The 22,320-nt window shown below is 45.2% G+C and overlaps 1 protein-coding gene across 1 annotated transcript in view; it reads left to right on the top strand.

The window, feature by feature from the left end:
• Window positions 1-22,320, top strand: part of GET1 (guided entry of tail-anchored proteins factor 1) — a 101,522-nt gene that overhangs the window by 30,825 nt on the left and 48,377 nt on the right. Inside the window, exon 3 of the mRNA XM_073617242.1 lies at window positions 5,023-5,090. Within this exon, the coding sequence (XP_073473343.1) occupies window positions 5,023-5,090 (68 nt within the window). The remainder of the gene's footprint in view (window positions 1-5,022; window positions 5,091-22,320) is intronic.

Here is a 22,320-nt window from a genome sequence, read left to right as displayed (position 1 = left end):
AGGGATTCCCCTGTCAACACAGGAAAGAAATTCGCTCTGTCTATGGCTGGAATTACTTTTTTTTTTTTTTCAACCACTTCTGGACCGCCACACGCCGTTATACGTCCTTACTTTGAAGGAGGATATCATTGTTTTGGCAGCAGCTAGCCATAAACCCGGCAGCCTCCTGTTCGGCCAGCAGTCCGCTTCAAGATAAAAGCGGTCTCTGCGGCGGATTCGCCGCAAGGTCACTTTTATCGGAGGCGGGAGTGGGCCCCCCCCCGCCGCGCTCTGGTGCCCTCCGTCGCTTACCTGAGCCGTCAGTAGCGGCGGAGACGATCAGGTCCGGTCACTAGCTGGGTATGGAGACGAGTGAGGGGAAGATGGCCCCCACCCGTCTCAATGACATTGCAGGGCGGAAGCGACGTCAAAACCTCACTTCCGCCCATAGCTCTTAAAGGGCCATTTTTTTTAAATTCTTTTTTTAAATGACTTTTTTTTTATTGCATTTTAGTGTAAATATGAGATCTGGGGTCTTTTTGACCCCAGATCTCATATTTAAGAGGTCCTGTCATGCTTTGTTAGAAAAAAAATGTATATTGTTTGGGGGTTCTAAGTAATTTTCTAGCAAAGAAACCTGTTTTTAACTTGTAAACAACACATCTAAAAAAGAGGCTTGGTCTTTAAGTGGTTAAGGGCTGGTTTACACCAGAACACAGTGTGGGTACCCTGCGTTCTGTGCGCGTTTCCTGCACCGCGTTTAAAAACGCACTGCCCTTTGCGATCCGCAGCGAGTGTCAGTGCAAAGTTACTGACATCCCAAATGCAGTTCGCAATAGCAGTGACTTAATAGAAGTACCATGCAATCCAGTTGCAGAGTGTTTCTAAAAGTAGTGCATGCACTACTTTTGCTGCAGTCTGGCGCGATATTAGACAACAAGGAGAGGGGCGCCTCTGAGTATAAATCATAAATACATTTTATTAAAACAACAATATCCACTCACATGGAAGTTGGAGAAGTTGCATTAGGGTCGGTTGGCTGGGCTGGAGAGATGCGGTGGAACTACAGGTCACAGCGGTTCCTGCAGGGCATGCCAGGTCTAAAGAGGATTAGTTCTTGCAGCCAGGTTCAGTCTCTTGCAGCGAACAGTCCAACACAAATCCTGCTGGGTTGGGAGCCAGGTTATGTCCCGGCCTTTTTCCCTTCCTAGAGGCTTCGCACCATTCTGTCAGTGAGCAGCAGCACGGCTGAACGGATGCTCTGGCGTCCTACACATCTCTCCCTTCCTTCCCTGGAACCCCTATCTGTGCATCTGGGACATAACCTGGCTCCCAACCCAGCAGGATTTGTGTTGGACTGTTCGCTGCAAGAGACTGAACCTGGCTGCAAGAACTAATCCTCTTTGGACCTGGCATGCCCTGCAGGAACCGCTGTGACCTGTAGTTCCACCGCATCTCTCCAGCCCAGCCAACCGACCCTAATGCAACTTCTCCAACTTCCATGTGAGTGGATATTGTTGTTTTAATAAAATGTATTTATGATTTATACTCAGAGGCGCCCCTCTCCTTGTTGTTTGTTTTAGCTTGCTGGACCCTGCTTTTGGTTCCTTTGGTGGCCGCCCTGACTGACCTCTTGTATATACTCCCAGTATATATGCATGAACTTACACATGCATTTTTACAGTTTTCAGTTTCTGGACTAATCGGTTTTACTTTCAAGGTAACTGTGCTTTGCGCCTTTTTACTTGTATTATGGCGCGATATTAGAGAACTCAAATGAATAGGCTGCAATCGCACTGCACCCGTATTGCATGTGAATCACACAGGAATGCACGGCGCATTCCTGTGCGATTCATGGTGTGAAACGGCCCTTAACACTTATTGAAAAGGTCACAAAATTACATTTCATTTAACTCTATGCTTGTCATGTGGTGTTGTGTGTTGTGCTGTGCTAAAATGCACACGTGATGAATTTTGTATGCAGTGCACACCACTGCACATGTATGGTGCAACAGGTCATAGAATCAGCTGCTGATTTACTTGGTGGAGGCTGACCAATCAGCTGTGACAACGAGCTTAGCTGTGCTCACTGCTTGCATCATCAAGTCTCTCTGTGGTCCTAAAGTTTGCCGAATATCAATTCATGTGTGGCTGTCCCTGTTCAACAGAATTCAATCATTAGATCAACTTTTGTTGAATGGGATCGACTTCTGTAGAATGGGAATGTTGGAAAACTTTTGTCGAACTGCAGCTGCAGCCACTGATAAGTGTACTTGACAGTGAGGAGTCCCGTTGTTAAAGAAGAACTCCATCTTTTCCACACACTTTACATAGTTCGTTTGGGCCAAGATGGCCCAAATAAACTACTGTATGTCCCTAACTAACCTGTGAGGCCGTTGGATGTGCAGCATAAAGTTTATGCAGCTGCGGCCCCATACAGCATACCGCACTGTGTTCTGGGTGTGAGCCGACACTTCCTGTCTCATACCCGGAACGCAGAAGAGTCTACCACAGCGGTGCTCGGCCGTTCAGAGCAAGCAACGTATTCTATCAATGAGTACAAAGCTTCCTCCTATTGGCTGAGTCAGAGGTTGTATTCATCAATAGAATTCATCAATGTATTCACCAATAGAATTAGTGAGGGATATAGTTCGTTTGGACCAGCTTGGCCCAAACGAATTATGTAATGTGTGTGAAAAGGAGGAGTTCTTCTTTAAGCCTGCCATAGATGGATCGAATCTCGGCCGGTTTGGCAGGGACTGGCCATGATTCGATCCATCTATGGGCGGGCTGGTTGTACTGAAGTCGATCCATGGATCGACTTCAGTACAACCAGGCTGTTGGATTTTTTTTTCCATGCAATCACTGTCGGCAGTTTTAGCTGCCAGCAGTGATCCTTATGTCCTGCTGGCAGAGAAGGCTCCCTGCCGGCAGAACACAATAGCACTGCGGGACTGACTGTGTTGATGGGGAAACCAAGCAAATTTTTTTTCCTTTCACCTGTGGTAAAAGGAAAGAATATTGCATAATCTTTGGGCTGCTTTAGAATAAAATGTCCTAGCAGGGGGATTCCTCCATCTGCCTGGTTTGTGGAGGATGGAGGAATCAATTAGTTTTTTTTTTCTGCTCATCCCACTGGTTGAATGAAAAACAAAAAACAAAAAAACGAAACATGTATGGCCACCTTTAACCACATGCTGACCTGGCCATAGCCGAAAGACGGCTACAGCGCGGTCGGCTTATTCTGGGAGGGCGTCCATGGACGTCCTCCCAGAATCTTGCTCCCGCGCGCCCTCTGGGGCGTGCACCCGGAAATATCCATGACCGCCGAGTCCGGAAGACCCGGCGCATCACGGATCGCGGTAAATGGCCGCTGATAGCGGCCGTTTACCACGTAATTGCTCTGTCAAATGACGGAGCGATCACAACAATAAACCGGCGTCACGTCCAGTTCCTCTCTCCCCTCTCTGTACCGATCGGTACAGTGTGAGGGGAGAGGGGGAGAGATCGTTTGCAGCAGTGCTGTGGGCTGGATGTAAAGTGCCCACAGCGCTGCTCAGTGCCCATTCCAGCCACATCCATACTCTGCCCATACTCTGCCCATACTCTGCAATATCATGCTCTGCAATACTCATCCATCCATCCATACTCTGCAGTACTCATTCATCCATCCATACTCTGCAATACTCATTCATCCATCCATACTCTGCAATACTCATCCATCCACCCATACTATGCAATACTCATCCATCCATATTTAGCCATACCCAGCTATACTCAGCCATAACCCAGCCATCCCACCCACACTCAGCCATACCCACCCAGCCATACTCAGCCATCCCATCCATACCCAGCCATCCACATCCACGACTCATCCATGCCACATCAATTCACATCTATGCTACTACAGTGCCTCAAAGTGTAATTAGGTAGTCAAATTAGACTTGAAATGTATGCCTCTAGAACACCTGATGGTGCGCCCTGCATGTTAGGCCTCTGTATGTGGCCACGCTGTGTAAAAGTCTCAAACATGTGGTATCGCCATACCCAGGAGGAGTAGCAGAATGTATTTTAGGGTGTGATTTGTGTTATGCATATGCTGTGTGTGAGAAATAACCTGATAATATGACAGTTTTGTGAAAAAAAAAAAAAGAAAATAACTTGATTTTGCAAAGAATTGTGGGAAATAATTACAACTTCAAAAAACTCACCGTGCCTCTTTCGAAACACCTTGGAATGTCTGCTTTCCAAAAAGGGGTCATTTGGGGGCGTTTGTACTTTCCTGGCATGTTAGGGTCTCAAGAAATGAGATAGGCCGTCAGTACTTCAGGTGTGATCAATTTTCAGAGATTGGCACCATAGGTTGTGGACTCTATAACTTTCACACCGACCAAATAATATACACCAATTTTGATTATTTTTAACAAAGATATGTAGCAGTATAGATTTTGGCCAAAATTTATGAAGAAAAATTACTATTTTGCAAAATTTTAACAGAAACAAAGAATTTTTTTTTTTTTTTTTTTTTTACAGAATTTTCAGTATTTTTTGATTTATAGCGCAAAAAATAAAAAATCCAGCGGTGATTAAATACCACCAAAAGGAAGCTCTATTTGTGTGAAAAAAAGGACAAAAAAATCATATGGGTACAGTGTTGCATGACTGAGTAGTTGTCATTCAAAGTGTGAGAGCACCGAAAGCTGAAAATTGGTCTGGTTAGGAAGGGGGTTTAAGTGCCCAGTGGTCACGTGGTTAAAGGCACAACAGTACAAGGGTGACAAATCTGCAGTTCATAGCAAAGACAGACCATTGTCATACTTTCGAAGGATGTGAATCTGCTGGTGGGGTCACCAGATTTTTTTTTTGCAATTGAAAGAGGTCATAGGGACAAACAGACCGGACAGTGGCAATTATGTTGGCATCCTGGATAGCCTACATTTTCTGTTTTGCCCTTGGTTTTACTTTTTAGTGAATGACTTGATGAAGCCTTATTTTCTTATGTTTTACTTATTTGTGCTTTTCTTTGTATGTTTTTCCCAACAGTAAAAGCCAGAACTGGTCAGCTAGCCAAGGTCAAGTGGGTTGTCAGTATTGTTTTTTATGTGCTACAGGTAAGTTATAGTTCGTTTTTAATAATTCTTTTTAATCAGAAATTGATGCAAATTATACAAAAAGTCCATACTCCAGCTATGTATAGTCATTAGAAAATATCAAATGTGTTTGGAGCACAGATACGATACTAAAACTGGAGCACTCAGAATCTGGTGTAGATGTGCATTGGTAGCCAATCAGCTACTAATTTCAGCTTGTTCAGTTAATCTTTGACATTAAAACCTGAAAGCTGATTGGTTTCTTTGCAGAGCTGTGCCAGGTTTTGCACTCTACAGTTTAAGTAAATCTCCCCCACTAGTATGTCTCTATATTAGTTTAGGTCATTCTCTGTACCAGCTTTTCTCAACAAGGGTTCCATGGAACATTGAGGTTCCTCCAGAGATTCTTAGGAGTGGATTGATTTCCCAACAGATGGCGTTTGTATAGTTCCAGTGCTGGTGACATGCAGCAGGGGGCATTACACTGACCACCAATGTAACAAGCTCTCTTTTTTTCCACTGGCCCCCAGTGTAAGGAGGCACAGCTCCTACTTACCATTATTATAAGGGGAAACTTTTTGCCTGATTTCCAGTGTAGAGAGACACTTTTTTACTGACCATCAATCTAGATTTAGCACTCTGGAGTTTAGGCAGGGTTGCTTCTCACAAATTTACTTGCCAGAAGTAGTTATCCTGGTTGATTGCTAGAGATCTATTGATTTCTCCCTAAGTTTGGCCTTGTTGCACTTTTCTCTTCTACCCCTAGGTGGCTGGGTACTTGGTGGTCAAGATACAAGCAGGGCAACGCAAGGTCAGGTTATGGGTATATGGGGTATCTCAGCCAATGGTCAGGGGATTTCTTGAATCCGTTGGCCTGCTGGGAGAACCTATATATTCGGGTGGAGTTAGGTGATCTAGGTTCTGTGCCACCTGGACGCCTGTCTGTGTAGACGTGTGTTGTATTACCCAGGCTGCTAGGCCGGAGATTGGGTGTATCCCGGGCACATCTGGCTGCTAGGCTGTCTGAGGGCCTATCCGGAACCACGAGAACAGCGCAGGGTTGGAATTGCGGCTTGCAGTTCAACCAAAAGTGACGCTTCTGTCGGCCGGAGAACCTGTTGTGGTCGGAGGTAGAAGGGAAGCTGTTGCCAGTAAGGGACTATCCGCCTTATTACCAGGGACCACAGTGAGTAACTGAAGCAAGTACCGGAGCAGTAGTCTCACCAACCAGGGATGAATCGGGAAACTTCAGTGGGTATCAAGCCAGGGACCCAGCCAGTGGAGGTGACGCTTGCAGAGCAGCCTTGTGTGTCAAGCCAGGGACCGAGCAGGCCAGTGGGGTGAAGCTTGAGAGGTATTTTGAGTGCCAAGTTAGGGACCCAGCAGAGAGGTGGGGGTGACGCTTGAGGAAAATACCACCGTGAAGATTGACAGAGCTCAAGGGATTCAGTGACAGTGAATCAGTGGGTCTAGTGAGAGACCGAGAGCTCAGTAGGCTGAAGAACTACAAGGAGTGGTTGTAGTGAAAGAGAAGGAACTGTTAAGTCTTGTGTTTGGAACTGTTAAAGACTGTTGCCATAGGAGACAGCATTCCTACACATGCAGATGTGGCATCTTGCTAGATGCCTTTTCCTGCATGGCTGTCCTCCTATTGAAGTCTCGGAGTCTGCCAATTAATCCTGCAACTACCTAAGGGTGTCCTAGCCCTAACCCTCTCTCCCCCAAAAAGGCTTGTTAAGAGAAATAAACTTTCTTTTGCATCCAAGAAGTGTTTGGCGCCCAATAACTTAACTACTCTACACCCGCTATGCCTCACAACCCACTACATACAGAAGGATACCCCTGGCCCTGGAGGTTCTCATTAGATCAAAGGAGGCCTGGGACCTTGCTACATAAAAAAGCACTTTCCCAAGTCATCCAAGACATGAGAGATAGGCTCCATCTCCTACAGGAAACACAAGCGCAGATATATTTAAAAAGGCTGCCCACAGGCTGCCCGTCAGTTCTTGTGTTTCCTGCATCCTGCAAACTTCGGCACAGGGGGATAATCATCACCAGTTTGTTGTTGAATTTTTTCATATATTTGCCCCTTTTCTCTAGTCACCATCTCTTTTTTAGTCAAAAATGTTTTGGAGCTGTTCTCCCACCCCCTGCACCCTAGGTGGAATATGTGGAAGGTGAAGGGCCCAGGTTATACTCACAGTGAAGCCAACCAGGAGGTCCTGGTAAAGAATCGCCCTCCGCCTGGTCCCCTCTTCCTCAGGCGCGTGGGGACACTTCGGGAGGTCCCAGTTCTCTCCTCGCACTTGCAGCATCCTGTGATGCTTGTTGATCATTTCCCCTCATGGTACAAGGTGGCCGCCACATCGGATGTTATGTCACCAAAATGGCGCAGTGACCAGAAGCAGGGCGATGGCCCATCGTTGGTTTGGACTTGCCGATGGGGATTGCACCGATCGACTGCGTTTCCACCATAAATACTGGCGACGGCCATGTTGGTTGCGGGCAGCTGCACCTGTGGGCCGGCCACGGTGGGGCTTCCAGCCCACTAGGTTAAAAAACTTTGAAAGCACTATAACAATGGCCGGCAGTGGATTTATTTTCACCTAATTTTACATCCAGGCTGTCCAATGGTGGAGGACGAGGCCACGATGCCTGATGCTGCGGAACCTGGCCCCAGCCCTCTACCAGTAGGCACGGTATATGCTATGGGGGCCTGGGCAAGGGGAGGGGGTGGCTTATTGCATAGCCAGAACTGTTTGGCTTCTATGGCAGAGGTATCCCCCACATGTAGAAAGCCAGGGAGTAAGCTGGTGAGGGACCCCAGAGTTTCTTAGAGGGGGTCTTTAACTTGCTTTGTAACCACCCAGTGTACTGGGTTTGGGGGCAGGTTAGGGAGTCGTTCACTTTCCTGACTCCGCCTCTTTTTGACTCTAACAGCCCAAACCTTAGGAGACTTCTGATGCTGCTACAAGACTAAGAAAAAAAAATATTGCCTCACCTGCGATCCAAAATTCCCTTGGATAGTGAGAACTACTGTGCCACAAATGCCTAAGTCAATGAAGAAACACGGCCTTTCGTCAAAAGATTTTCTGGACTTCAAACGGGAGATGACCTCTATAATGACCTTTATAAATAGCTACAGTCAGTCATTAAGGATATTAAAGGAGAAAACCGGCCCTCTACTTCAGCACAAAACCCTAAGGGTACGCATTACTGTGAGAGACCCCAAAAACCCTCACTTGCCCCTCTGGCACAAGCGGATACTTCAGACATAGATATGGAGGAAGAAGGAGAACTCTTATTCCAGGATAGTTCTGAATCGGAGGATGATTCAAGCCTATGTGAGCCTCAAAAGGCATCAAGATACCTCTTTCCGGCAGACGAGACCGAACAACTGCTGAAAGCTATTTATTTAACTGAAGAGATCCAAGAGACATTACCTACAGGCTCAGTACAAGATTGGCTGTACAGAGGATTACAGGAGGCCAAGGCAGAACATTTCCTGTTCAACACTCAATCAAAAGCATGATAAATGAAGAATGGAAAAATCCGGAAGGTAAACTTTTCTTTCCAAAAGTTTTAAAAAGGAGGTTCCCATTTGAGGATCAACAAAGAGATTCAAGTCACATGTCCTAAGCTAGACACCTCACTAGCCAAACTTTCAAAGAAATCTGACCTGTCTTTTGAAGACATGAGCCACCTTAAGGACCAAATGGACAAGAAGACTGATGCTACATTGCGACGACTGAATCAGGGGCAGCAGGATTCCAGCCCAATATAGCCAATACCTGTGTTGCTAGAAATGTATCCTTTTAGCTAGAGAAGCTCCACTCGCACCTGGAAAAAATTACAGATATAGAACAAGCATTTAGAGTCTATGCTTTTGGTCGAGAAAGGGGTGGCATATATGGCTGAAGCCTCGGCGGAGGCAGTCAGGATCTCAGCACACACCACTGGTCTCATCAACTCAGTCAGAAGGGCATTATGGCACAAGACATGGGAAGGGGATTATGCATCTCAAAACAAGCTCTGCCGCATCCATTTGGATGGCAACCTGCTCTTTGGGCCCGAACTTGAAAAAGTCCTAGAGAGATCAGAATATAGAACAAAAGGGTTCCCCCTGAAAAGGCCAAAGGAAAAGGCGAAGAGGTTTTTTTGTCAAAACAGACATGAAACTCAGACAAAGAATGAAAAACCCCCCAGAATCAGCGTTAGTGGGTGTTAAATAAAAGTAGAGGAAAAACCAACGTCCTATGCCCCAGTGCAGCAGCAACCAGTAAGTCCCAATGATGCCAGCAGGGAAATGGGAGGAAGACTGCAATATTTTTTTCCACAATAAGAATTTAGCCAAAGAAGTTCATAATACAAATTATCAAACAAGGATGCAAAATAGAATTTGCGTCAAGACCCCCAGTCAAATTTTTTTAAGGACAACCCTCTCAAAACTCCCTGTCACCCTGTCAAAAAGACAGGCCATGAAGGAGGTAGTTTCGGAGCTACTAGAAGAAAAAATAATATCAGAAGTACCTCCTTTGCATCAGAAGTTTGTTTTTTACTCCCACGTTTTTCTAAAAGTCAATCGGGGAAACACTGTTTGATTCTGACCCTGAAGCCCCTAAACAAGACATTTCTGTACAGGAAATTCAAAATGGAGAACATATTTTCAATCAGATCTTTACTCCCAGAGTCATCCTTCCTGGTGACCTTGGACATAAAAGATGCATATCTGCATGTACCTATTCATCTAAACCACCAAAAGTACCTGATATTCGCCATCAAGGATGGCGAAGGAGTCCGGTACCTTCAATATCGGGCTGTCCCCTATGATTTAGCTTCGGCTCCTCGCATATTTACCAAGATTATGGCAGAGATCATGCAGGAGCTAAGGCTGAAGGGGGTTCAGATCATTCCATACCTGGACAATTTCCTAATCTACTGTTGAATGTAATCAGAAGTGTTTACATGTTTACAGACAACCGAACAGTTCCTGGTATCACTAGGGTGGAAATTCAACTTGGAATAATCAAACATAGTTTCTTCTCAGAGGTTGATCTTTATAGGTTACGCCATCGACACAGTGCGCTAGAGGTTCATCTTGTGGAAAAACAAGATCAGCAAACTGGTAAATACCACAGACCAGATGATAAAGTCGATGCAAGTGACGAAGAGGAATATCATGGCTCCTGGGCCTAATGTCGGCTTCTATTCTTGCAGTGCAGAGGGCCCAACTCCACATGAGGGCACTCTAGTTTAGAGTAGGGTCCTTGGAGGAAAATATTTCTGTCCCTCATATCATCAAGAGGTCTCTGTGGTGGTAGATGAGGGAAGACATTCTTTCTGAAGGCAGTGGCGTCACTAGGGTTGGTGTCACCTGGTGCGGTAAAACATGGTGTCACCCCCCTCCACCAAGTATAGTCCACCCTCAGTACAGACCCACCTACCTCTGTCCAGACCCGCCCTCTCCACTAAGTATAGACACCCTCTTCCTCATTACAGACCCCCTCTCCACTAAGTATAGACCCCCCATCCCTCAGTCCAGATCCCCCTCTCCACTAAGTTCAGACCCCCCCTCCCTTAGTCCAGACCACCCACTCCACAGCGGGACCTGTGGACCCAATGTTCGCCGCCACCCACTGATTGTTTGGTACACAGGCAGATTGCAGTTCTGTGAATACTGAAGCTGTGGATCCTGTGTTCCTGTAAAGCAGAAACACCAATCCATGCCTTCCACTAATAAAAGCACCTCCTCCACTACACTAAATCACCAGCTAGGCACACAGTTAAGCCTTTGACTGCCCCTGATGTTAATCCCTTGCCTGCCAGTGTCATTAGTACAGTGACAGTGCATATTTTTAGCACTGATCACTGTATTAGTGTCACTGATCCCAAAAAAAGTGTCAGGTGATTGATTTGTCCGCCGCAATAATGCAGTAACGCTATAAGGCTGCATTCACACCTGAGCGTTTCGTTCTCAGGCAGAAAGTCACGCATTTTTTTACACGATTTTGCCGCGACTTTGCACAGGTCAAAAGGTCACCAATGTAAAAAGCAGAAAAAGATTTTGCTTGTTGGGCATTTTGGAACTTTTGAGATGAGCGTTTTACGAGCTGAAAACGCTCAGGTATGAATGCAGCCGAAATCGCTGATCGCCACCATTACTAGTAAAAAAATTTAAATAAATAAAAATGCCATAAATATATCCCATAGTTTGTACACACTATAAATTTTGCGCAAAAATATGTAGCAGAATTCATATTGGCCTAAACTGATGAAGAAATTAAACTTTTTAACTTTTTTTATTGGATGTGTTTTTGGAGCAGAAAGTAAAAAATATAGTTTTTTTTTTTTTTTTTCAAAATTGTCGGTAGTTTTTTGTTTATAGCGCAAAAAATAAACACTGCATAGGTAATCAAACACCACCAAAAGAAAGAGCTATTTATGGGAAAAAAGGACATCAATTTGATTGGGGTAGTGTCGCATGACCGTGCAATTGTCAGTTAAAGTAACATTGTGCCGTAGCTCAAAAAATGGCCTGGTCAGGAAGGGGGGTAAATCTCCTGGAGGTGAAGTGGTTAAAGTCTTTTTTTTTTTTTTTTTTTAAAGAATAACAGCCATGTCATACTTACCTGCTCTGTGCAGTGGTTTTGCACAGGGCAGCCCGGATCCGCCTCTTCTCGGGTCCCTCGCCGGCACTCCTGGCCCCTTCCTCCTGCCGAGTGCCCCCACAGCAAGTGGCTTGCTACGGGGGAACTCGAGCTGAACCGCTGCTCTATGTGTTCATTTAGATGCAGAGTAGCGGTTCGGCCCAAACCCTCTCTCTCTCTCTCCTCATTGGCTCACTGACTTTGATTGACAGCAGTGTGAGCCAATGGTGCCTGCTGTGTGTCTCAGCTAATCCGGAGGGAGAGTTCCAGACAGCTGATGCTCTCGTCCAACATCATTGGATCGTGATGGGGCTCAGGTAAGCATTAGGGGGGCTGCTGCACACAGAAGGTTTTTTTTTTATCTTAACCAATTGGCGCAAATCGCCATCATTGTATGTCGGTACTTTGACGCTACATACCAGGGTTATGACAGCAGATAGCTGCCACAACCCCAGTATTTTCAACAATCGCGAGCAGCTGGCTTTCAGATAAGAGTGGTCTCAGGGGAGAGATTTCTTTTATCGGGAGTGGGAGAGGTCCCCCCTCCCGCCGCGTTCCGGTCATCTCCGCCCCTTACCGGAGCCAGGTGAGGGGAAGATGACCCCCGGTCGGCTTCATAGCATTGAATGGCGGAAACAACGTCAAACGTCACTTCCGCCCAATGCTCTTAAAGGGGAAATTATTTTTTTTTTGCAAAAAATAAAAATGACATTTCATTTTTTTTATTGCATTTTAATGTAATAGGAATAAAAGTGACCCTTTTTTTTTTTTTTTTTAAAGGACAGTGTAAACAAAAAAAATTAAAATTTAAAGTGCCTCGTCCCGCTGAGATTGCACGCAGAAGCGAACACATGCATAAGTCGCGCCCACATATGAAAACGGTGTTCAAACCACATGTGAGGTATTGCCGCGATCATTAGAGTGAGAGCAATAATTCTAGCACTGGACCCCCTCTGTAACTCTAAACATGTAACCTGTAGACATTTTTAACGTCGCCTATGGAGATTTTTGAGGGTAAAAGTTTGTCGCCATTCCATGAGCAGGCGCAATTTTGAAGCGTGACATGCTGGGTATCAATTTACTCGGTGTAACGTTATCTTCTAAAAAAGTGTATTTTTTCCAAAAAAATTGCACTTGTAAGACCGCTGCGCAAATATGGTGTGACATAAAGTATTGCAACGACTGCCATTTTATTCTCTAGGACAAGGGTAGGCAACCTCGGCCTTCCAGCCGTTGTGAAACTACAAGTCCCATGAGACATTGCAAGACCCTGACAATCACAGGCATGACTCCTAGAGGCAGAGGCATGATGGGATTTAGAGTTTCACCACAGCTGGAGGGCCGAGGTTGCCTACCCCTGCTCTAGGGTGTCTGAAAAAAAATTTAATGTTTGGCGGTTCTAAGTAATTTTCTAGCAAAAAAAATTGTCAGTGTCAAAAAGAGGCTCGGTCCTTAAGTGGTTAATGCATAGAATGCATTAAGATAAAAAACGTTCTGCCTTTAGAACCACCTTAGGGATCATGTTGTCATACAAACACTTGATGATTGGCCCAGCATGTCACATGGGGGTAGGGAGTCCTGAGCCTGTATAAACTCTGACTACAGCACCTGGATGCCACACATAGCTTTCTTTCCTGCTGGGTAGTAGCAGGGCCATCTTAACAGCATCATGGACCCCTGGGAAAAGTAATGCACTGGGGCCCCTACAAGCCTCTCTGAATTTTTGCATCTACTCTCAAGAATTAAAGTATAATTACTCACTGTGCCCAACATTGCAGCCTCACTGTGCCAACATTGCAGCCTCACCGTGCCCCCATTGCAGCCTCACTGTGACCAATATTGCAGCCTCACTGTGACCAACATTGCAGCCTCACCGTGCCCCCATTGCAGCCTCACCGTGCCCCCATTTGCAGCCTCACCGTGCCCCCATTTGCAGCCTCGCCGTGCCCCCATTTGCAGCCTCGCCGTGCCCCCATTTGCAGCCTCGCCGTGCCCCCATTTGCAGCCTCGCCGTGCCCCCATTTGCAGCCTCGCCGTGCCCCCATTTGCAGCCTCACTGTGCCCAACATTGCAACCTCAATATGCCCCTTGCAGCCTCACTGTGCCAACATTGCAGCCTCACTGTGCCAACATTGCAGCCTCTCCGTGCCCCCATTGCAGCCTCCCCGTGCCCCCACTGCAGCCTCCCCATGCCCCTATTGCAGCCTCCCCGTGCCTCCATTGCAGCCTCCCCGTGCCCCCATTGCAGCCTCGCCGTGCCCCCATTGCAGCCTCGCCGTGCCCCCATTGCAGCCTCCCCGTGCCCCCATTGCAGACTCACCGTGCCCCCATTGCAGACTCACCGCGCTCCCATTGCAGACTCACCGTGCCCCCATTGCAGGCTCACCGTGCCCCCATTGCAGACTCACCGTGCCCCCATTGCAGACTCGCCGTGCCCCCATTGCAGCCTTGCCGTGCCCCCATTGCAGCCTCGCCGTGCCCCCATTGCAGCCTCGCCGTGCCCCCATTGCAGCCTCGCCGTGCCCCCATTGCAGCCTCGCCGTGCCCCCATTGCAGCCTCGCCGTGCCCCCATTGCAGCCTCGCCGTGCCCCCATTGCAGCCTCACCGTGCCACCATTGCAGCCTCACTGTGGAAGAGGAAGGAAGAGGAGAGCCAGAGATCACAGAGCGGATAGCACACTGTTACAGCTTACCTGAAATTGCCTCTGCTCGCCGTCACACACAGCCCCGCCTCCTTCTAACCCCGCGCCTGTGATAGACAGAACACATCCCAGCATTGGATTCGCATTCTGTCTATCACAGGCGCGGTATTAGGAGGAGGCGGGGCTGTGTGTGACAGCGAGCAGAGCAGAGGCAATTCCAATAGCTTCCCCCTATATCCGACCGGCCCTGATGGGGCCCCATGTGCATCTGGGGCCCCTGAGCTATGCCCAGGTGTGCCCGCTCGGAAAGACAGCCCTGGGTAGGGGGATACATAAGAGCAAACCCTTTACTTTGTCCTGATTTGCTTTGAGCAACTGATGTACACTAGGAGGGATTAACAAAGAGTGGTGCAAGCAAAATGCTTGCACCACTCTTCAAAATGTAGAAAATGGAACCGATGCTGCTCCTAATTTGCAAAAGGGAGGCAAGCTCCTTTTAAAATTAGGAGCAATGGGTTCTGTGCTCTGACATGACGGGAGCAAACATAGCACAGAAAGCAGCACAAAACTCCTATATTCCCTGTATTTAGGTGCAGACCTTGCACCAGTTATTACATTCCGAAATAGAAAATGAAATTGGTGGCACAGACCGACCCGAAACAGGTCTCTCTGCTCTATTAATGTGGTGCATGCAGCAACCGACAGTTTCCCGTTCCATTATAATAGGGCAGAAAGCTTAGTTAATCCCCCGGAATGTGTTTCTGATACATACATTATAGCATTATCTGTAAAGGTAAAAATCTTTAAAAGGATTTGGCAGTCTGTGGTGGGAATACTCCGGGGGAAATCCCTGTGATTACACGAGTGCTAATGAACTTTACAGAGAAACAAACAGCAAGAACCCCTCAGGCTGCTAGATTTTTACACCGGCAACAACACACATTAGGCAGAATTCAGCTTTTATCACCCTTGATCCATGAAGGTGGGGAAAACCTTTTACTGAAAAAACAAATTGTTAATTTCAGCAAATTAAACCTAGAAATCTCAGTCAGGTTGTGTTAAACAGCTCTCTTCTTAAGGCCAACCTTGCATGAAAAATTCTGTTCTAATGCCCCGTACACACGGTCGGACTTTGTTCGGACATTCCGACAACAAAATTCTAGGATTTCTTCCGTCGGATGTTGGCTCAAACTTGTCTTGCATACACACGGTCACACAAAGTTGTTGGAAAATCCGATCGTTCTGAACGCGGTGACGTAAAACACGTACGTCGGGACTATAAACGGGGCAGTAGCCAGTAGCTTTCATATCTTTATTTATTCTGAGCATGCGTGGCACTTTGTGCCTCGGATTTGTGTACACACGATCGGAATTTCCGACAACAAAATCTTTTATATCCTGCTCTCAAACTTTGTGTGTCGGAAAATCCGATCGAAAATGTGTGATGGAGCCCACACACGGTCGGAATTTCCGACAACAAGGTCCTATCACACATTTTCCGTCTGAAAATCCGACCGTGTGTACGGGGCATTACAGTGTAATCTGTATTGCCAATTCAGTTTGTAAATTAAAATTGAACTATGGACTCCCATTAAAAAAAAATATGTGACATAATACATATTTATATGTGCATCTGCCCTTACCATTTTCTCTTAGTCCATCTACATTGTCTCACAAACACCTGTTAATGCCACCAGTGGGGCTGCACTGCTCCTGAATTCATGCTGAGCTGCCACTCTCACATAGGCTGCACAGTGCCTTGAAAAATATTCATACCCCTTGAAATTTCCCACATTTTGTCGTGTTACAACCAAAAACGTAAATATGTATTTTATTGGGATTTTATGTGATAGACCAACACAAAGTGGCACAAAATTGTGAAGTGGAAGGAAAATGATAAATGGTTTTCCACATTATTTGTAAATAAATATCTGAAAAGTGTGGCGTGCATTTGTATTCAGCCCTCTTTACTTTGATACCCCTAACTAAAATCTAGTGGAACCAATTGCCTTCAGAAGTCACCTAATTAGTAGAGTCCACCTGTGTGTAGTTTAATCTCTGTATAAAAACAGCTGTTCTGTGAAGGCCTCATAGGTTTCTTGGAGAACCTTAGTGAACAAAGAGCATCATGAAGCCCAAGGACCATACCAGACAGGTCGGGGATAAAGTTGTGGAGAAGTTTGAAGCAGGGTTAGGTTTGAACAAGCACTGTTCAATCCATCATCTGAAAATGAAAAGAGTATGGCAGAACAGCAAACTTACCAAGACATGGCCGTCCACCTAAACTGACAAGCCGGGCAAGGAGAGCATTAATCAGAGAAGCAGCCAAGAGGCCCATGGTAACTCTGGAGGAGCTGCAGAGGTCCACTGCTCAGGTGGGAGAATCTGTCCACAGGGCAACTATTAGTTGTGCACTTCACAAATCTGGCAAGAAGAAAGCCATTGTTGAAAGAAAGCCATAAGAAGTCCCATTTGCAGTTTGCAAGAAGCCATGTGGGGGACACAGCAAACAAGTGGAAGAAGGTGCTCTGGTCAGATGAGACCAAAATTGAACTTTTTGGTCTTAAAGCAAAATGCTATGTGTGGCGGAAAACTAACACTGCACATCACCCTAAACACACCATCCCCACTGTGAAACATGGTGGTGGCATTATGTTGTGGGGATGCTTTTCTTCAGCAGGGACAGGCAAGCTGGTCAGAGTTGATGTGAAGATGGATGGAGCCAAATACAGGACAATCTTAGAAGAAATTACCTGTTCGAGTCTGCAGAAGACTTGAGACTGGGTCGGAGGTTCACCTTCCAGCAGGACAACGACCCTAAACATACAGCCAGAGCTACAATGGAATGGTTTAGATCAAAGTATATTCACATGTTAGAATGGCCCAGTCAAAATCCAGACCTAAATCCAATTGAGAATCTGTGGCAAGACTTGATTAATTGCTGTTCACAGATTCTCTCCATCCAATCTGACAGAGCTTGAGCTATTTTACGTAGAAGAATGGGCAAATATTTCACTCTCTAGATGTGCAAAGCTGGTAGAGACATCCCCAAAAAGCTGTAATTGCAGCAAAAGGTGGTTCTACAAAGTATAGACTTAGGGGGGCTGAATACAAATGCATGCCGCACTTTTCAGATATTTGAAAAAAATTTGAAAACCATTTATTTTCCTTCCACTTCACAATTATGTGCCACTTTGTGTTGGTCTATCACATTAAATCCCAATAAAATACATTTACGTTTTTGGTTGTAACATGACAAAATGTGGAAAATTTCAAGGCACTGTACCTGCTTGCATTACAGTGGGATGACGAGAATGTTGCATAGGGCAAGGCTATCAGCATTACTACTGCTGATTCACAAGCCTATAGCTTGGCCACACTTAGTCCTGCCCACTGGATTGACAGCACTGCCAATGTTGCTTAAACCCTCCCACTATAAGCTGCAGTGTCTGGGAGGGTGTGTGTGTGTGAAAAGCTAATAAAGGAGGATTTAGCAAAGTCAGGGCAAGGTAAAGGACATTTTTTGTTTATTTTATGAGGCTTAAGCATTACATAGTATTTGTATTTTATACTTGTTTAGACTGTCATAAGCCCTTGGTTATTTTTTTACACAAAATATGTAATAAAATCACTGTGATTATGTGATATTCTGAGATCAAGTCTTGAACATACCATCTCTAGGTTACTGGGGCATTAAGAATTCCCAAACAGATATTACCTCCCAGGGCTGACAAGAATCCTGGTCAAGTGACCATCTTTCAGTCGGCGGATAGTATGCAGTGACATATTGCATTAAACCCAGTCTGTGCAGACTGTATGATCACTTGCTGAGTTTGCAGAATTTACGAGTAGCTTAACTCAAAAAGTCACAGAAGTTGAATTCAACACAATGTAAATTCAGATAAGTGTAGTACAGAGGTTTTTTTTGTCAGTCATTTGACTGATCTTTTGATCAGCAGATCGCGGGTGCAATGTCAGACACCTGCAGACTGTCAATGTAGCTGTCTACCTATACATCTGATACAGGCAGGCAGTTACATCAGTCCAGAAAGATTCAGTGAACTACAATGATTCTCCCCAGAGCCCTCATAGTTCATTGAAAACTGCAAGCAGTCAGCTGCTAAGGATGTTGGTACTTGTAGTCTATTCATTCACAGAATTTTGGACAGCAGGTGTGGGGAAAAGAACCCTGGCCCACTGTCACAAGGAAGGGGCTGGGGTAATCGGGGGTGGGGTGGGGGAGTTTATGCAGAAGCGGGAACATGTTATATGTTCTACCCTAAAAACAGGTGGAACGTGTAACATGCTCCTGGAGGTGAACCTATCCTTTAACTCTTCAGTAAGACACAAAAGTTTAATCTAATGCAGTTTTAGTTTCAATAAACGGAGTGCAGAGGATGTTTTCTAGTTTTTTGAAGTATAAGAAGACAATAGCGTTCTATCCTTTTTCCCTGCAATGACCAATGCTGGCTGAGAGAAAAGAGAAGAAGTTGGAGCATCCAACTAGAACTGAACTAACTAGCTTTAAACAGTAGTAGAGAACAGAGGGAGATATCAAATAAAGAAGATAATCAAGTTGTAGTGGTGCTGAACTACCACTAGATGTCAGTATACATCAGATCATAATAACAATTCATGCAGTAGCAATAAATCCATAGAGATGGGACACAGCACAGTCTGAGGTCAACCTAGACTTGGGTTGGTACAATTCATAGAGGCCCTGACTTGGAATGATGCTGTGCTGGACCTGGCAATCTTAAACAATGCAGAGCTTATTATTAATGTTCTTATAAAAGAACATCTGGGTAGCAGTGACCATAACATGATTTCATTTAATGTTAGCTGTAAGCAACAAACACATACGGGAAAGATAAAAAACACTTAACTTTAAGAGAACAAATTTTCCAAGGATGAGGGCTGCTTTCCAAGACTTAGACTGGGAGTGAATATTGGTATTGATGAGCACAGAACAGAAATGGGAATTCTTGAAAAGACTGTATGTGAACTCACTGCAAAGTATATTGCCATGGGCAATAAGTTTAAAAGGCTAAAAATAAAACCTCACCGTGGCTCACGGCCAAAGTTAAAAAAACTATAAATGATAAGAAAAGAGCTTTTAAAAAGTATAAAAATGAAGGAACACTATCATCATTTAAATGTTACAAAGACTATAACAGGATATGTAAAAAGGAAATCAAGAACGCAAAAATTCAAAATGAACGACAGATTGCAAAAGATAGTAGGACAAACCCCCCAAAAATTCTTCAAATATATTGATAGTAAAAAGGTCAGGTCTGAGCATGTAGGCCCTTTACAAAATAATCTAGAGTTTGTGACTGGGGACAAAGAGAAGGCAAATTTATTAAAGCGGGGTTCCACCCAAATTTTGAACATTATCTCTATGCATTCTCTTCCTTGCCTAGATGCTGACATGCTGTGTAAAAAAATTTAAATCGCCGTAATTACCTTTTATTTTCTAATCTTCTTAGCACTTCCTGGTTTTCCTCCCATGGGAGTAGGCGTGTTTCTGGCCTCTCCCAGACCTCCCACAGTCCCATGGGAACTAGTCTCAGGCTTCCCAGCATGCATTGTGCAACAGCGTCATCACAACATCTCAGTGAATGCTGGGAGCACAGCATTCACCGCATCCAGGAAATACATGCTTGTGGGCTTCAAATGCCCACAATGAAGATGGAAACCGCCTTCAGTGAATTTTATAAGTTATTCTTTACAACGAAATCGGACACAGGCGGACTTATTACACAGAACATGTGAGTAGATAATCATGAGAAGAAAAGTTTGAGAATGAACTCCAAAAAAAAAAAACGATAGATAGGTGGACCCCCGCTTTAAATACTTTCTTCAGCTCTGTGTATACAAAGGAGCATGTGGGGCTCATGTCCATAATAGGGATGGTATTGACACAGCCCCAAATGACCCACAATGGCTGAAAAGTGATATGGTACAGAAATGCTTAGACAGAATAAAGGTAAAGAACCAGGGCCAGATGGCATCCACCCACGAATCCTACAAAAATTGAGTTCTGTCTTTTTAAAGCCATTGTTTCTCATTTTTAGGGACTCGTTAATGACTGGAATGGTACCTATGGATTGGCGTAGGGCCAATGTGGTACCTGTATTTAAAAAGGGATCAAAGTCTTTACCAAGTAACTATAGACCTGTTAGTTTAACCTCTATAGTCGGGAAGATACTGCAGAGTTTAATAAAAGACAACATAGATGAGTTCTTGCTGGAAAAAAAAACATTTTAAGCAAAGGTCAGCATGGATTCATGAAAGACAGAAGTTGTAAGACAAATCTGATTTCTTTTTATGAAGAGGTAAGTAAAACCTTGGACAGAGGGGTGGCTGTGGACGTGGTATACCTGGATTTTGCAAAAGCGTTTGACACAGTTCCACACACACGGCTCATGTGTAAGGTAAAGTCTACAGGCTTGGAAAGATCAGTTTGTAAATGGATAGAAAACTGGCTAAAAGACTGACTTCAGAGTAGTGGTTAATGATTTTTACTCTGAATGGTCTAAGGTTATCAGTGGTGTACCCCAAGGTTCAGTGTTGGGACCCTTACTTTTTAATACCTTTATAAATGATATTGGGTCTGGGATTAAAAGTACCATTTATGTCTTTGCAAATGACACCAAGCTATGCAGTGGAATAACGTCCTTACAGGATGTCTCCAACTTACAAGCCAACCTCAATGCACTGTTTAATTGGGTGACTATGTGGCAAATGAGGTTTAATGTTGATAAATGTAAAGTTATGCACTTGGGAGCTAAGAATATTGAGTACAACTGGGGGAATCCATAGTGGAAAAGGATCTGAGGGTTTTGGTAGATCATAAGCTTAATAATAGAATGCAATGCCAAGCTGCACTTTCCAAGTCCTTTCTTGTATTAAGAGAGGTATGGACTCCAGAGAGAGAGATATCATTTTGCCCATGTACAAATCATTAGTAAGACCTCATCTGGAATATGCAGTTCAGGTTTGGGCTCCAGTTCTCAAAAAGGATATCGGGGAACTGGAGAAAGTTCAGAAAAGGGCAACCAAACTGATAAGAGGCATGGAGGGCCTCGGCTATGAGAATAGATTAGAGGAACTGAATTTTTTTCTCTCTTGAGAAGAGGAGATTAAGGTGATGAACATGTACAAATACATAAGGGGTCCAAATAGTGAACTCGGTGTTGAGTTATTAACCTTAAAAGAAAAGTATGTTTTTTGTTTTTTTTTGCTAATCATACCTTGGTGGATGGGGCATCAGACCGATGCTGCAGCTGTCCCCTGGTGTCTCTGCACTGAGAACCGAGCCACCGAACATCGCCGATGGCTCTATTCTCACTCCTCCCCGAGCAGAGTGATGCTGTCAGTCAGCATCGCTCCTGGTCTGCTCCTCCACACTCATTGGAGCGATGGGCTGTGGATGGGCTGGGAGCGGCCGTCTCAGCATCTCGCTGAGACTGCCATCAATCAGGGCAGCTGTCGAATCCAGACTTGGGAAGTCGGAATGACGTGGTGCCTCGACTGATGGCAGTGACGTCAGCGGAGAGCGGACTTCAGACCGCTCTCTGCTGAAAACGGGTCACAGGAGTGCAAAACTAATTGCACTCCTGTGACCCGTAGGAAAAGTCCAGCCTAAAAAGCTCAGGCTGGACTTCTCCTTTAAAGTGTGACTAAACCCACAACAGTGGAACAACTGTGGAACTTAAGAGGTTAATCCTCTGCATTGTGTGAAAAGTCTGTTTTATCCTGTATGCACAGATCCTCTCCCTACTGCACTGTCTATCTGGGAAAGGCCAGCTAACATAGGCAGAGTAGCCAACCTGCACGTGCTCAGTTGTGTCTTTTATGCTGGAGAGCACATTTACTTGTTGATCAGAGCTAGCCAGGTCACATGATATTGACATCACACATGTGGGCGTGTATACAGGCTGCAGTGGAAATCTCCTC

This window comes from Aquarana catesbeiana, linkage group LG02, assembly GCF_042186555.1.
Source record: "Aquarana catesbeiana isolate 2022-GZ linkage group LG02, ASM4218655v1, whole genome shotgun sequence".
NCBI classification, from domain to species: domain Eukaryota; kingdom Metazoa; phylum Chordata; class Amphibia; order Anura; family Ranidae; genus Aquarana; species Aquarana catesbeiana.
This window is presented reverse-complemented; position numbering and strand designations above follow the sequence as displayed.